This window comes from Prunus mume, linkage group LG3, assembly GCF_029339155.1.
Source record: "Prunus mume cultivar Tortuosa linkage group LG3, ASM2933915v1, whole genome shotgun sequence".
Lineage (NCBI taxonomy): Eukaryota > Viridiplantae > Streptophyta > Magnoliopsida > Rosales > Rosaceae > Prunus > Prunus mume.
Window position 1 is genome coordinate 22,035,071 of NC_142700.1, and position 16,994 is coordinate 22,052,064.

At 36.5% G+C, this 16,994-nt stretch overlaps 1 protein-coding gene and 1 long non-coding RNA gene across 7 annotated transcripts; one reads left to right on the top strand and one right to left on the bottom strand.

The window, feature by feature from the left end:
- Nucleotides 1-3,383: 3,383 nt before the first annotated feature.
- Nucleotides 3,384-4,712, top strand: LOC148919104 (uncharacterized). The gene is made up of 2 exons (XR_016125005.1): nt 3,384-3,522; nt 4,420-4,712. It is a non-coding gene; the product is annotated as an uncharacterized LOC148919104 (long non-coding RNA).
- On the bottom strand, nt 4,473-14,950 carry LOC103326752 (PHD-finger and DNA binding domain-containing protein). Of its 6 annotated transcripts, none has more exons than XM_089047838.1 (12): nt 12,890-14,948; nt 12,170-12,784; nt 9,891-10,911; nt 9,102-9,387; nt 8,864-8,988; nt 8,185-8,645; nt 7,699-7,727; nt 6,409-7,026; nt 6,003-6,214; nt 5,704-5,792; nt 5,165-5,378; nt 4,473-5,027 (listed from the first exon to the last, which is right to left on the bottom strand). In XM_089047838.1, the coding sequence occupies exons 1-10, from the start codon at nt 14,542-14,544 to the stop codon at nt 5,778-5,780; spliced, it is 5,037 nt and encodes a 1,678-aa protein (XP_088903964.1). In that variant the 5' UTR covers nt 14,545-14,948; the 3' UTR covers nt 4,473-5,027; nt 5,165-5,378; nt 5,704-5,777. The 6 variants fall into 6 exon arrangements, with proteins under 6 accessions (XP_088903964.1, XP_088903966.1, XP_008227216.2 ...); XM_089047840.1 differs by lacking the exon at nt 5,704-5,792 and having other exon boundaries at nt 9,891-10,588; nt 10,649-10,911; nt 12,890-14,947; XM_008228994.2 differs by lacking the exon at nt 5,704-5,792 and having other exon boundaries at nt 4,473-4,970; nt 12,890-14,946.
- Nucleotides 14,951-16,994: the final 2,044 nt, after the last annotated feature.

The following is a 16,994-nucleotide window of genomic DNA, read 5'->3' on the forward strand; positions in this document are numbered from 1 at the left end:
ATGTCGGAAAAACATCGGTTGGATGTCGGAAAAACCACAGGATCCATCATAGATTCCTAGGAATTCGGAGCGTGTCGTGTTATCAAGACTTCATTTTAAGCTTCAAAAAGCTTAAAATGAAGTGCAAAATTCCCATAGAAGAAAGGCATTTTTTTCAAGATGGCTTAGACGTCTCTAAGGATCTCTTTGAGAAAGAGATTTGATGGAGTGGTGTTTGGAGACTTGGCAGAACTGGCAGATAAAGTTACCAAGTATGAAGAGCTATTGAAAGATGAATACTTCTAAAGGTGCCTATTACAAGACCCCTTCATCTTTTGTACATTTGGTTGAGGTGGAATCAGAAGATGAACAAGAGGAACAGCAAATTGTGGTAGCTATGGCAGAACTAACTAAAATGAAAGGGCCTATAAGCTTCTAAGCTTTACTCAAGGCACCAAAGGATCAAAAACCACCACCCTTCACTGGATGTTTTATTCCAAACAAACAGCCAGGAAACAAGGTTTATACCCTTGATTTATCAAAGTTAGGTGTTTTGTTTGATGAAATGATGTCTCAAAAGGCCACAGATACACCATCTGGACACAAGCTACCAAAATTAGAAGAATTGAAGGGGGGACAGTACTGCAAATGGCATAATTTTTAGAATCACACTACCAATAGTTGTGTTGTCTTCAAGGATGTTGTCCAAGAAGCATAACCTTAGGAAAATTGAAGATAGCAGAGAAAGCTCCTACTATTGATACAAATCCTTTTCCTCAACAAGGCTACCATGGGCTCTAGCCCAAGTAGCTTTTAAAAATATTAAAAAATATTATATGTATTATAAGGTGATTTCATTTTATAAAAGATTAGTAGTCCACCCAAATTTAGCCTAGTAACCCATTGTCCACTAAAACTATAGGCCTATAATCATCTTATATTTAATTTTTTTTTGCTCAGTTAAGAGCATCTCCAATGGAGATGTCAAATAATATGTATCAAAATTGGATTTGATGGTTGATAACTTTAGTCAATGGAATTAGGAACTAGCATGGTTTATATGATTTATTTTTTGTTATTTGCTAGGGAAGGTGAGTATTATATTGAGTTGCCTCAAAATTGTCTCCTACATAAATCGAACCCGGGTTCATTGTGGTGTCACCCCATGTGCCTGGTTTATATGATTTAATATATATAATTTTGTTTCTAGAAAAAACTATAGAAATTGTTATCTAATAACTTTAGCTAGCCCATCCATTGAAAAATTCTTGGTTCCGTCCTTGACTATAAATATGATAGTACATACAAATAATAAATTTATCATATCACTTGGAACTTCTGGTTCTATAATTATTATATTTGTTCACTATTTAAACTTCGGGTTTAAAATATTATGATATGAACTTCTGGTTCCAATATCTGAATTCAACAAAATTCTTTTTTATTCAAGTACATGGTGCTAAAGTTATTAACAACAAATTGAACATATAACTGTACATTGGGATTTACAGCACAAATGAGATTACACAACTTATGAGTATCTCAAAATTTAGAAACATAATAAAAGTAAAAGAACCAACTACTACTTGATAATATCTCCATGGTTCATCTTAACTTTAATCATACTTTCATTTTGATGAACCATAAAATTATATATGTACACACATATATATAAAAGAATCTTCAGACCTTTTTAGATGTATAGAAATTGTAACTTCAGGCTCATTCCTTTACATGTGTAGAATTTAGAATCTTCAAGCTCTTCATTAAATATATAGAGGATCAAGATCTTCAAGTCTTAATTCTCCATTCTTTTCTTTCATCCCCATCATAACAAGCATGGAGTATAACCAAGATCATCTTTTCCTACAATAATGAATCACAACAAAATATATGTTGCAAATACAAAGCCGTAACATGATGGTAACTAACTTCGTATATATATAAATATATATACACACACAATGTAACATATTACATTATTTATATAAAACCGGAAAACATATCTAAAAATATTATATATATTTAGATCCATGAGTCATAATGAACTTGTAAAATAAATTCACAAAATAAATATTGCTGGTATGGACGATAAACTGCACCACACTTTAAATAATAAAGTAAATATATGATAAAATAAATGTGCTTGTATGAGTACTAATTCTACTCCATACTTTAAATAAAAATAAATGTGAAGATAAAACCACCACCGAATATATATATATATATATGGGTACGTTATATTATCATATATTATATCACACACACACACATATATATATATTGTTTTATATCAAATCAAATTAAATTAAATTTTCATATCAATATAATTATATTGAGATTCCTGCATAATTGGTTAGTTGTGATCTAAAATATTATAAATTTAAATTTCTTTGATAGCATCCATATGCATTCTTGTCATCAACTTTGGAGGATCCTTGTGCAAAGAAAGCATTAGCCACATAAACTTCATAAGATATCATATAGATGTTAGTTAAACAAATGAATTGAAATACAACAAAAATTATAAAGGAAGAGGGATACCAAGATTGAAACTTACAAGAACCTCGGTTGGTGAGAGACTAGTGCTGACAACATGTTATAAAACTAAGGAAATTATGAAGAGAATTTAGAGGAAGAGAAACAATAATTATCAAGAGCTCAACCTTAAGCTTTTTCTCTTCTATTCTTGGGTGTTTTTCGTTCATTTTTTTTATGTCTATTTATAGGCATAAGAAATACATAATTTACTACCATAAGTGGTCATAATAATTATTATGGAATTGTGGGTAAAAGATATATGATTTACAATTTCATATACATCCATAATTATTATTATGGATGCCCAGCATCTCTCTTTTACCCACAATTCCTACCACTATATTTGTACCCCCCATGATGTCATTGTAACCTACCTTATGACTCACCAATGATGTATATGACCACTTATGGTAGTAAACTATGTATTTCGTATGCCTATAAATAGGCACCAAAGATGAATGAAAAACACACAAGAATAGAAGAGAAGAAGCTTAAGGTTGAGCTCTTGATAATTATTGTTTCTCCTTTCTTTTTGACAGTCAGCATCTCACTTTCTCAAGTAGACCACATCTCCACCACTGCTTCAGATCCCTGGTAAGTATCTCTTTGGGAGAAGTATCTCTTTAACCTTTTCTTCTCTTGTTGGTGACAGAAACAGTGTGAGTTTGTCATTAGTTTCGATCGGTTGGTATTTTAGTTTGGTGGTGAAGTTCAAGAACTCTCAAGAAAGAAAGACCGAAACGGGGGGATTTGATTGGAGTACTCAGCTTGTATTTAGGAGATATTCGTGCTGATAACGTGTTATAAAACTAGGAAAATTTAGAGAGAATTTAGAGGAAGAGAATAACCATAGAATTGCCCTTCTAAAGCTTATCTTTTCATTATCTTAATGCCTTGTATTTATAGGCATAGGAAATACACCATTCACCACTATTTTACAAATACATTGTAGGGTGAGTCATACATTAGGTATGGTGGGGTGAGTCATTTATTAGGTATTAGGTAGGGGTGGTTGCGGTTCGGTAACCGCGAATTTTTACTCAAACCGCAAACCGACCGACTATTTGCGGTTTGGTGATTTTTGAAACCGCAAACCGACCGCGTTTTGCGGTTTACCGCATTGCGGTAAACCGCAAAAATGCGGTCGGTTACCGCGAATTAGCGGTTTAAAACCGCGAGTTCTCAAGCATTCACAAAAATATAAATTCACAACCTAAATAAATAAATACACAACCTCAATTTCTCAAACATATATAAATTCACAATTTCATCAACTTCTGAAGCATTCACAACCTAAGAAAATTAAAGTTACAATTCCAAGCATTCCAATTAAAGTTAAACTTCTCAAGCATTCCAATTCCAAATCCTTTAAAGTTATAAACCAAAAGGAAAATGCAAAGCAAAATGAATTAAAGTTACAACAAAAAAGAAAAATTCAATTCAAAGTTAATTAAAGTTACAAACTAAAAGGAAAATGCAATGCACCAGTGTTACAAACTAAAGTTACAAACTCAAGTGTTGGTGGTGAGTGGATTTGAAGAACTCCGTTGTGTTGTTTGAGCACCAATGTTATTTACAAATAAAACAACATAGTGTAGTACATTTTATTATAAGAAGAAGCATAAATAACATTAGTACAAATAAACTAATTACTTACAAGTTGTCATATGTTCCATTTCCTTGTAAAATTCAACTTCATCATCCGTATGGCTATACTTTGCGTTTTGCATAACCGCAAGTTTTGAAAATCAAATACAACCGCAACCGCAAATGCGGTTCGGTTCTTAATACCGCAAATGTGATTCGGTTTACCGCGATTGCGGTTTCATTGCGGTAAATTATCGGTTGGTTTTTGCGATTTTTCGGTTTTTCGGTTTAAAATGCCACCCCTAGTATTAGGTATTATGGTGACATGCACTAATCCAGACTTCACATGGATTTACAACAGAACGTAAAAGAACATACAGACTACCCATTTCTTGGTAAACAGTACAAATCGAATTTACTCTGGGCTTTCTTTGGTACACTACGAATCTTATTGAATCTCCCCCTTTTTTTTTTTTTTTTTTTTTCTCTTTCCCAAATATCATTGTAAGTTGTAACAATACAAACCAAGCAGACAACCAAAGCCATCCACAGAAGCTCAAACAAACTTGAGAAGCCGTCTGTCATAATCTACGAGTAGTCTAAAATCTAACTGCTGTTACCGTCAGTTACTTTGACTGAAGGAATAAATTGGTTGCACTAGCGTCTATGGTCTACCATCTCCTAAAGGCTAAAACCAAACTAGTTCTCTTCTGTCTACACAATTTCAATTGCAAATTCAATAATCATTGTTAGTCTCGGCTAAATGAACTAATATCAAACCATATCACCCTGCCTCATACATGATGGAAAATGCAGGAGCTTCTACAATCAAATCTAAACGTCGCCAGCCTCAGGTGTTGCAACTGTCGTCAAATGCTTTACATGTTAGAAACAGAACACTTAAAAAAATAATTAGAAACCTGCAAGGTGGCAAAAATTACACATGAGAATCTACAACAAATGTCCTACCTTTTATAATGAAAGCAGGTGGAAATTCTTTTCTATTTTTTTAAAAATTCTTGTAGGAAGATAGTTATGTTTAAGGCATGAGTTATACCACTTCGGCTTCCTGTCAGTTCATTGCTCTTTCTGATGGTTCTTGATATACATGGCTTCGCTGCCACAACTTCATCACATAGGAAAGCACTTTGCCTTGCGACGCATTTCCTATGAAATTTTACTTCAATGTCGTTGAAAATCTTGAGTTGAAGATGCTTCAACCCATTGAAGTACCCATCTTGAAATGCCAAAAGTATTCAATTGCATGTGATCTGCAAATGTAGTTCATTGGTAAGTCCATCACAAACTTTATATTACCAATGAAAAAAAAAAGTTCACTAATATCATAAACTCATCTAAACCATTACAATTTTATTTCTGCAAGAGACACAAACCTTACTAATAAAAGTATATGAAAATACAAGATGGACGAAAAGTGCATCAATAACCTTTTTTTTTCGGTCGAAAAGTGCATCAATAACTAATTTGACAACCTCAAACCCATAAACATTATGCACTCAAGAGTCAATATAATACCCCCTCCCCAAAGAAAAACAAAACAAAACAAAACAATCAGAGTTACACTAGAAGGGACACCTTAAAATGGGTTTGTCAAAGAAAGCCCAAAAAGAAGCTAGAAGTTTAATCCTATCACCAAGTAACTCCCTCCTCTAGCACTGAAAGACCTTCATAAGGGCAGGGAGGTTAAGGGCACTCTTGAGATATCAATGACATACTGATAGCATCAAGCAAACTATCACAATTTAATACCAGACTACTGAGCTCAAAGTGACATAAGATTTACAAGAGACAATATATATTCGTTTTACGGTTGCTATTGCATCAACAAACCCAGCACAATTATTATGGCCAAAGTTTGCTATGCATATATGTACCTCACTTAAAGGCGGTACTGTGTTAGGTACTTCCTCAGAAAAGTCAACTCCAGCATCATTTTGAGCTTCAGCCAACTGGGACACATCAGTTTTCACAACTACCAGATGGGGGCAGACAGGAGGGTTCCTTTGACGACACATGTGGCACCTAAATCCAATAAGCTTATCAATGTTCTCTGAACTCAGTCCAAAAGCCTCAGCATGGAACCACACTGCATGTAAAAAGGGAAATTAATAGATGTTAAAAAAAAAAATAAGTAAATTGCGGAGGAATTAGATCAAGCTGTGGAGATTAATAGCATGATTCATGACATACTAAATCAGAGAGCCAATATTCAACTAAAACTTTCTGAACCAGCTCAAACCAAAATTACATTTGAAGTGCACTTACATAACTAATCATTACCTCTGCATATTTCACAAGAAATATAATTTAAAGCAGACGTATAACTTGCTTCACAACAAAGGGGGCATTTGAGTTGATCAAGAATGACAGGCGAACATCCAGAATGTGCAAGGAGTTTTTTATCCCTAAAAAGCATAGCACGTTCATCATTTGGCTTTCTAGACAACAGAAGACCATTAAGCCAGTAACTGTGACAAACTTGTGTTCTCTTCTTCTGCCAAGAAGTAACTCTCTTTGGTTTCTTACATGTCCTCGTATTGGACTTGCTTTTTTTCCCTTTCTTGCGTTTGCTACGCTTTTTGTTTTGCAATGGCAAGCATTTAACTTTCCTAGGAGAACGACGTAGAGGTACAGATGCTGGAATTTTTTTGCTATTTTTCAATCTTAGTTGCTGTCCTCCAGCTAAAGCTTTTTTGTTGTTTTTCAAACGCAACGATCTGCGTTCTGTTTGAGAATTCTTACATTTCTGTGACTGTACTTTCCCTCCTTTTGTTTCAACTTTCCTTCTTTTTGTGTCAATCTTCGTACACACCCCATTTTGGCATCGGTGGCATGTATATTTACACCGAGCAACAACAGCCCCAGCAGATTTCCTGGCATGCCTTTTGTGGAAAAAACCTGAAATTTATACCTTAATAATCAGATATCAAGATTAAGACAAAATGCAAATCAATGACAGGCATCAAGCATGAAGTTGTAGTTGCATCATTTTTCATTAAAAAGTAACAAAAAATGAAAATAGGTAATGCATCTTAATTACCTGTACACCAAAAGAAAGACAAGTAAATAACAAAGAGTACATAAAAGATTTGCTACTTCAATATAGTTGCCAAAATGCAATGACAAGAATGTGGAAAGAAATGTCCCACAGAAAAGAGCTCAGACTATAAATTTCAGAACATTAACGGGAGCATGATAGCCAAATAAAGTTGGATAACTAGCCATCAGAAGCCCTAGTGTTATAATTAGTTCCCATTGTTGGTACATTGTTACTTTCAAGCACAAAAGGTAACTACAGATCCCATAAGTGGTACATAAATTAAGAGACTGGCATTATAAGAAATTTAAGTATGATGTTGATGATTTAATTAAATTACAAAATACATTAAAAAAACCTTGCGAGACACAAAATACTAATACCATGTGTTACCCCAGCACAGAGAGAGAGAGAGAGAGAGAGAGAGACAGACAGACAGACAGACAGACAGACAGACAGAGACAGAGACAGAGACAGAGACAGAGACAGAGACAGAGACAGAGACACAGAGACACAGAGACAGAATACCACACCTTTGCAGTACTGGCAGCTCACAGCTTCCCTGTTATGTTCAAAACAAAAATCTATAAGATGAAAATTAGAAAACAGAAGTAATACAACATTTAACATGTAACATGAAAGAAAATCTCAAATAATTGGTCTTTTGACAAGACTAGGAAAGCACAACAGCCGATCATCTATTCATATAAAAGAACCTACTCAAACATCACAAGTGGTGTTCCAAATCCCTCCTAATTTTTCTTAACAGGGACCTCAATGTTTTGACAGAACAACCTATGCAAGAGGCTAACTCCATTAGTCCAATTACTATTTCTATACTCCAGATATCAGGAACAATAATTTATAGCACTAACTCCAGAAATTAGTAGTTTCAGAATGAAGGCATCCCCACACTTTACTTTAATGTGAAGAAAACAAGCTATCATGGGAAATACAAACAGTGACAAGCAGAACAAAAATATAAGACAACTACATGCAAGAGAACAAATTTGTACTACCTCATCAGGACATCTTTGTTGCAATGTCCACATTTATGATACTCAGATCTTTCTGCTTTTGAAAACAAATACATAAATCCCTTTTTTTCCCTGGGCCTCTTTCCTACTCTACCGACCTCAATAACTTTACCAGACTTCACATCACTGGACTTGCGGGCAATTCTTCTCTCCTCAAAGCTTTTCAAAAGATGCAAAGGAAGATATGATTCATCCAGCCAATACTTTTTCCTCTCACTAGACGGTTCTTCAAGCACAGAACCATGTTTCTTGACAATGTCAGGAATACCTCTTCTCTTGCCAAAATCAAGAAGATAGTTAACCACTTTCCCTTCAGAACACTTCCTGCGGACAATAACTTTCTTGAACAGCTTGATTGATTTCCTAGATTCTTTGTCCAACGTAGGGAGAGGGTATGAATTCTCAATATCATTCCATCTAATGTTCAAATCAAGTTCTCTAACCTGAAACCATAGCAATTTTTTTACTGACAAAAAGTTAGATAGTTCCTACTCAGAAGCATGAATTATACAGGTGAGCAAACAATGTTTTTGGACTCAAAACCACTCAGGTTGGGGGACAATTAACAAACAAAAACAAAATCATACCAGAGCAAGCAAGAAAAGGGCACTGAAAACACCTGAACATCACCATTTAAAGGAAACAGGTATGGAAAATATACCTGCAAAGCAAGCTGTTCTGCACTAGTCGATGCCTCAACAGCAGCTTGCCAAGAAACAGATTTGCTTCTCTTCGCATATTCTGAATTTTCAGGATATAATATACCCAGTATCTTTGAACACCCAGCTGCAGAATTTAAGAACTTCAAACGAATTCAGAATAATAATTCAGTTGATTTAACTGTAAAAAATATCCACCACGCAAAATTACACATAAGCAATAGAAAAGAATTAGCAGACCTTGTCTGGCAGCCTTGGATGTCAAGGAACGAGGCAAAACCTTCCAACTGAACACCTGACGAGAAAGCCTACCACCCCTCCACCAAAACATTCCTAATCCACTGGCAGCATTTGAAGTGGGGGTGGGCTCAATATCTGAACACTTGGGCCTCTTTCTGTTAATAACATTCTTTGAGTATGCACGTAAAGAAGTCACAACATGAGAAGCTGAACCCATGGTAACAACAGAATCTACATGTTTCAACCAGTCTGCTGAAAGTGCAAGATGATGCAGATTTGCCTCTAACTGTGTCATGCATACAACCAAAAATAAGAGGGCATCAAAGAACAAAATCAAGATAGCCACGCAGCCTTTTACAATAAATACACATACACTAACAAACACATTTTTTTCCTTTGTCTTTTTGTTTTTGAAGTGCACAAAGATATTTGAATTTTTATACATTATACAAATTTGTGCACACCGTACATGAATATAATGCACTATAATGCACTAGGGTTTCCAAATGATGGCTAATGAGTATTTTGAGAAGAAAACAAAACCAGAAAAGCAGGGAGAAGTGATATATAAACTGTAAAGTGAACCAAACTAACGTGCAAGAACATAAATATATCAAAATTTTGACATCAATGCCAGCCTAATTGTTTAGCAGATGCAAATTAACAAATGTGCAAGAACAAAAGTATATATATAAAAAAATTATATCAACACCGGACTAATTATTTAGCAGATGCAAATTAACAAACTCTATACTAGACACAGATTGAAATAAATAAACAAATCCTTACCATGAGCAGTAAATGTTTAATAGAGGCAAGATCAGATGCCTTAAGAAGACTTTTACGCCACAGTTCCCTGTGGTGGGGATTCAACAATGGGCCCAGAAGAAGTCCCTGCAGGCGATCATGAATGGATAGGATTTGACACCTGACATCATTAAGATGGCCGTCCTTGTTCCTTTTGGATTGAAAGCCAGTTATATTACTATTAGAAACATCCTGAACAGGCCCCATACTCATGATAAACAAGCAATCCCCATAATCAGCAGGAGCTTTGCACGAGAAGCACCAACCACATTTCTCTTTCTGTGCATCTAGATTACGGTTCCCAACATTCGGCCCGGAAAATTTGGAAGATTTTTTTAAAATGGTCTTCATCTGTGCTGATATTATTTCCTCTTCTGTTATTATTGTATCTTCCTTAATTTTGTCAGATGATTTACGCGTCAACTCCTCTGCAACAGACGAAGCAATTTGGCCAAAACTGTAACAGTTCATGTAACCAATCCCACAATGTACTTCTGAAGTGTCCCTTTTTCTAGTGGTTATAGAAGTAGATGTCAAAGAACAATCTTCAGGGTAAAGTTTCCCCACCAAATCTGATTGATTTAAAAAATCAGCAGGTCTATCTGAATCGTACTGAATGACTGACCTTCTTTGCACTTGTATGGTTTCAGCTGATCCTTCAGAAGTTATATTTGGACTTGCTGTCACAGTCATTGAATCTAACAAGTTAATAGACTTGGAAACATCCGAGCCAATATTACAAGAATTCTCTAGCAGTTTTCTAGCCTCATAAGTCTCATTCTTAACAGCACATGTTTCTGGAAATGCCGATGGGTCTTGGGGTACTGAGCAGCCAATGTTACTATTTGCTCCATTAAAGCTAACAGGAATATCCCAGTGCTTATAGATTTCCACTAATATCCCACCATAAAAAAAACCTGAAGACCTGAGCACTTTGATAACTTTAATCAGATCATCTCTGTGGTAGTAGTTGAATTTGGATTCAGTGTCACAAGAATCTGATCTGCAAGTGCAAGATCCATAAACAGATGAAGCCAAACACATACGATGAAAGGAAGCAGTAAATATTCTAGAGAAATAAAATTACAACATTTTACATTTTCATTTAATCCACAATAGTTACAATCTCACGAAAACAAAAATGAAAATACTAATTCACATGAGAATCTTAGAATAGCTAGATCACTAGGCTTCCAAGTATATTCAAACCATAACAAAACTAACAAGCAAAACTATCCACCAACAAACAACAACCAGAATACAATGGCTGACTTTAACCAAACTCAGCAAGATTCTTTAGAAAATTATCTTCCCTAGCACTTTTGATAGGATTATCTTCAGTAACACCTAATGGTTAAAGTTCTATCTAAACCCTTTGCTAAATAACTTTGATGACAGGATTCATGTTTTCCGTGACCATTTCAACATAGAAGTAGATTACATCGTCTCTGTTATAAATTGGAATCCATAAGTGTTTCCTGAATGTGGAAGTGGCTTGTTTGAGGCACTAGGAGGTGCCTGTACACTCAGATTTTAGCAATAAACGTGGAAACCGCATCTCAACCTTTACTTATAGCCTGTCAATGTCATCCATGGATGGAGAAAAGCTAACATCACTGCCTACTGGAGAACAAGACTTCCTCACTACTCTTTTATAAGAAACGCAAACTTTTACCAAAAACAAATAAAAATTACAAGGATGGACAAGATATCCATCAAAATCAGTCTACAGATGCTCTAAAAGAATCATATTAAACCCAATTGTCCTTTTTCTTGGCCCGAATACCCAAGTAGTTTTCTCCCAGAAAGAAATAGCACTTCTGAGGTCAGACCCTCATCACTGCAAGCAAATGCAACAACCTAGCCTCACTACTTACTCTCAATTAGATTGAAACACCTCACTATAATAGCTGGATGCTGCAATGTCTAAAATAAAAGAAGAAAGGCAGCGCTTGCTTGTATGTTGCGTGGGATCATACATCTTCAGTTAGTACTCATGCATCTTGAGATAAATATGGCACAACCACCAGAACATTCACGCTTCATGATATATTGGGTTTTCCAAGATATGTCAAAGGAACTGAGTATAAATTCATGTTTAGTTCTCATGAAAAATGATTTTAAGCACGATGCTTGGGTAGTTCACAAATAAGAATTTAGTGACCTATGAATAAGAAGAAAGAAATAGCCTTTTGTACTAAGTAAGAGCAGCAGAGTGATATTATACCAAGCCATGTAAAGAGGAAAAAGGATCAACTTACACTAAAAGGTAACCACAGCTTTTAAAGAATAGCCGACCACGAGGATCAATTCCTAATAACTCTGCCCCTCGAAGTGACTTTTGTGGTTTCATCCAAGGTTTATGCCTGTCAATTGAACACTCAGGGCAATACCAGTCACCCTCCGGCAAAAGATCATTAGCAACTCCAACACATTTTGAGTGGTACGCAGCAGGACAACCATCACAGCATATTAAACTCCCATCCATCTTACAGAGGCAGCATTCATCACTATTCCAGTCAGTGATGTCATCAACAACCTCATCATTCAAATAAGTGATACCAGCAATATCCACTGGAGCCTTCCTTTTCTTGCAAACCTCATAGCTTACATTTCGATCAAAAACAATGTCAGGCTCAGCTGCCAAAGACCTTCTATTAATCTCCGACCTTATGGCTTCCACTTCTATTAAATCATCACATAGACACTTCAGTATCTCAACCTTTACAGAAGCAGGTTGTTCATAGTAGTCAGTTTTGAATATCTTGAAACAACTGAGATCGAAACCAGGTTTCAGTCCCGAACCATGGATCAGAAAATACTCAATCATAAAAATTGGCCATGTAATCAAGTCGAGCAAATCCCAATTGAGACTCCTACATCGAACATTAAAACAGAATATTAAGGACCAATAAAGGAAGTTTCAAATAAAACAAGGATGACATCATATCAAAATAGTAATTGGGGGAGAAAGAATATACCTCAGACAATCAGAAGCAGATTCGGAACCATCATTTGCAAGCCACTCCAAATGTTTTCTCAGTGTTTGCAAAATAGAAAGATGAACATAATCAAATAATGAGCTTGGTGACTTGCACTTCAGTGCGGCCACAAAATCCTCCAACTTGAAGGGGCTCAGAAATAATAGAGTGCTAAATGATCTTAAACAAGCATAAATTGAAAAAAGGTCAAGTATGGGAATTCCATCTAGATTTAAATGTTCTGATGAAGGAGGTAACTCCAGCTCCTGAGGAAGAACACTAGGCTTTTCAGTCTCTTCACAGCCAGAAATCACTGGTTTTTCCTCTGTTATTGCACTAACTGCAGAAGAGGACAATGGATCACTGACAGACAATGATGTGATGGAGTTATGATTTTGAGCAGACCCTCTGCGAGTACTTCTCCTCAAAACTGTCTCTGTAGTAGTAGATTTCAAATTATCCAGTAGTTTTCTTCTCTTTCTACGGCTACTTCTTTGAATGTTTGGACCTCCTGAATCGCCATGAATCACTGGAGTGCGAGCTTCGGAAAGACTATCTTTGACCAGTACTTCCACCAAACCACAATCCTTCATGCAGCTAGTATCTAAAACCCCAAGAGAATTGTCAGCCTTCAAATCTCCGCTGGAACAACTATTTTGATTATTAAGTCGTTCAGCAGCAGCACAATCAAAGAGATCGCCAACACTTGTCATGGGATTATCTTCAGTAATATCAATATACACTTCCTTCCAGGTCTCATTGGCATTACCATCTTCGATAACCTTTTCTTCAGTATCTCCGCTCCTCTCTTTCTTTTGATTTTCTTCAATCATCTCAAACTTGGGACAAACCTTGAATTTCTCTTCACAGTCACCCTCTGTATCCTTAAAATCCTCATTAACCTCTAAATTCAGATCAAAATAGCAACCCCTCCTCTGGGTTCCATGGGTTACCGCAGTTGAACCGTCCAAACTATCCCCATTCAGATTCTGAGCAAAGTCACCACTCGCATCCAAATTCAAATCAATACAATCTCTTTTTTCTGAAATTTCCTCCTTACCAACATTAAGATCAACATTTAAGTCACATTCACCATTCAAATTAAACTCAGCATTCAAATCAATCTCATCTTTCAAATTATCAACTCTATTCCCATTCCAATTAACATTTAACACACTTTGCTGTTCTAGGGTTTTATCAAGCCCCTTACTACAATTAATATTGTCATTCAAATTCCCATCAACCTGCAAGCTTTCCCTCAAATTCCCTCCAAATGCTTGTCCCATTTCAAGTCTTCCCTCAGACCCGTCACTCAAATCACAATTTTTATTCAAATCCCCACCAAACCCAGAATCATTTCCAAAGATTACTTCAGCAGCATTACCTGAATTACCTCGAATTTCTCGCTTCCTCTCCACTCGACGTCGTTTCTTGGGCTTTCGGCCTAGGCGGCTCGGCTTGACTTCTTCCTCAACAAGGTTTGGCTCACCGCCACCAAGGAGCAAAGAGACCTCAGCGAAGTTCAATTCCTCCGAATCCCCATCTTCATAAACGACCTCGAACAACCCAGATGAGGGGGAGTACGATTTCACTGTTCCCGTGAAACATCCAAAACCTTTGGACTCTTTCCTCACAGTTCTGCCCACGAACTCCATTTTCTATGATCCACAGCCCAAACCAACTTAAAGAATATGAAGAAAACCCTCAGCTTCTCTCTCTTTCTCTCTCTAGTTGCCTTTTGGGTCGTTGTAAGAGAGAGAGAGAGAGACAGAGAGAGAGAGAGAAAGAGAGAGAAAGAGAGAGGATAGACGGAAATTGTGAAACTTTCTCTCTCTAGAAATGCCTTCAACGTGCATAGAGAGAGATAGAATATTGGCTTGGGTCTTTTTCTTCTCTCTTTCTCTCTCTAGTAATTAGCAAACTGCTTGTTTTGACTCCGAAGAGAGAGAAGAGGGGTGTCCGTAAGCGAGAGAGAAGAAATGCAAGTTGGCTATTATCTTTCTCTCACCGCTGACTGAACCACTCTCTAGAAATGCAGTTTCAACATTTGCCTCAGCGCGAGAAGAAAGCAGGTTGGTGAGCAACATCTGTAGTACTTTATTTTGTTATTCACTTTATGGTCCAATCAAATTTCAAGAATACGAAAATGCTTTATAATGTCAGACAATTTCGAGTGAAAAACAAAAGATTGCATTCATACTCGAGGCTTAAAGTCATCAAACAAATGCGGAAGCCTCCACACATAACCACACACAACCTAAGAAATTTCAGCAAAAAAATTGCATCTTAGCACACCAAACTACAATATTTTCATTCTCACAAGTATAAAATACAAGTAGAGACTACAAACCGACAGTAAACTCATAGTTGATTACACTTAGTACAAATCACAAAACAAGTAAATAAAAGCCAATCAAACACCACGTTACAAATCACAAAACAAGTAAATAAAAACCAACCAAACACCATGTCATCACTAAGACGACCAAGCAGCCACCAAACTCAGTCAAGACAAAAGGGTTGGAGGGGATGGGCAAGTAATAGAGGTGGAGAGGGAGGGGAAGGTCTTGGAGGGTAAGGATGGGAGAGATGGGAGCAGGAGATGGTTGGAGGCCACCAACCCCCAAGGGGGGCAGTAGTTGAAACTTCTCTCTTAGGGTTTTCTCTTGAGCATTATTAGAGAATTTTAATCATCATTAATATTGAGACACAAATTTATTATTATTATTTTGGTAAGAAAAACAAAAGACACTAACTTATTACATCAACTTCGAGATATAAATATGATAATTTCTTTGTTGTGAATCAATAATGTCTAAAATGGCTTCATAATGAAAATAAATAAAACATTACAGTATGAGTTGGTGTCCAAAAGTTAATGTGATAAGTTGGTGTCCATAGTATTACTCTTTTACAATAATTACCTCAAAATAGATTTATAACTTTCACTCAAAACAAAATTAGATTTATAACTTACTTGATGCGAAATGCCCTTCTTAAATAGGTTGTAACTGTAGGGGCTTTTTCGTTTCGGCATTCTTGATGGGCTTAGGCTGTTGTAAAAAGCCAAATGTATGAAATTGCCCCTTGAGTCTAAGTTTAAGTATCAGACCCCAAGAGTGCTTCGAAAGGGTCGCTAAGCCTTAGGAAGCACCTTGGTCTCCTTCACCAATGAAACCAACAGTTGCTTATAGATAAATATTATGGCTTGACATGAGAAGTTTGTGACATGGGAGCTGAGCATTCGTGAGTTTAGCATGAGAGAGAGAATGCTTCGGTTTCCTATGAGAAACAAGGGTTTTAAGGCAAGGGGGAAGAGATTCTAAGAGGGTTCGTTGAAGAGAGAGATGGGGGAATAACAATGGGTGTGTTGAGTAGTTTACGGCAGCTTGACGAAAGCTCTGTCAAGCTTTGGAAAGATTTACCAGAAGAGAAAATGGGAGAAGATAGAGAAATGGGGCTAGAAATTGCAAAGGTTTCAGGGATGAGAGATGAAGCTTGCTCTTTAGATGTGGGTTGCTTGCCTTTATTGAGTTGTTTTGTTGGGTAGAAGGTGCCTCCCTTTTATAGGCGCTGGAAGCTCCTTTTTCCCAAGAAAACCCTAGTTGGTTCTCTCCAATTTTGCTAAGTCTTCTCCTCTATTTCTCTCATCTTCCTTTGATTCAACCTCTTTTGTGAAACCTTCCTCTATCCAAACACACAAAGACAAGATTTTTGGGAACTCTAAGGCCTTCCCGCAGCTGCTTTAGTGTTAAACTCCTATTTTTGGCTACTACCTCACTTTCTTCCCTCCCTTATTTCATGGCAAGAGCTGGTATGAGAAATGAGTGGGTAATGGCATTGGTCTAAAGGGTGTTTTTCTTAAGTATCCTTTGGTTTTTTGGATGGCTTGTATTGGGATTTGTCTTTGGCCATGTGCTGGAGATTCCCAGCAGCCTGCACATAGGCAACCTTTGGCTTTTGTCGTTGGTTTGGTCTCCAGCCATGTGCTGGAGACTATCAAATATTTTATAGGTCATTTGGGCCATTCAAAGGTGATGAGTTAACCCATTAAGGGAATGAGCTAATTTCCTAAAGTATTGGGCTATTTTCTCTCCTTTATGCT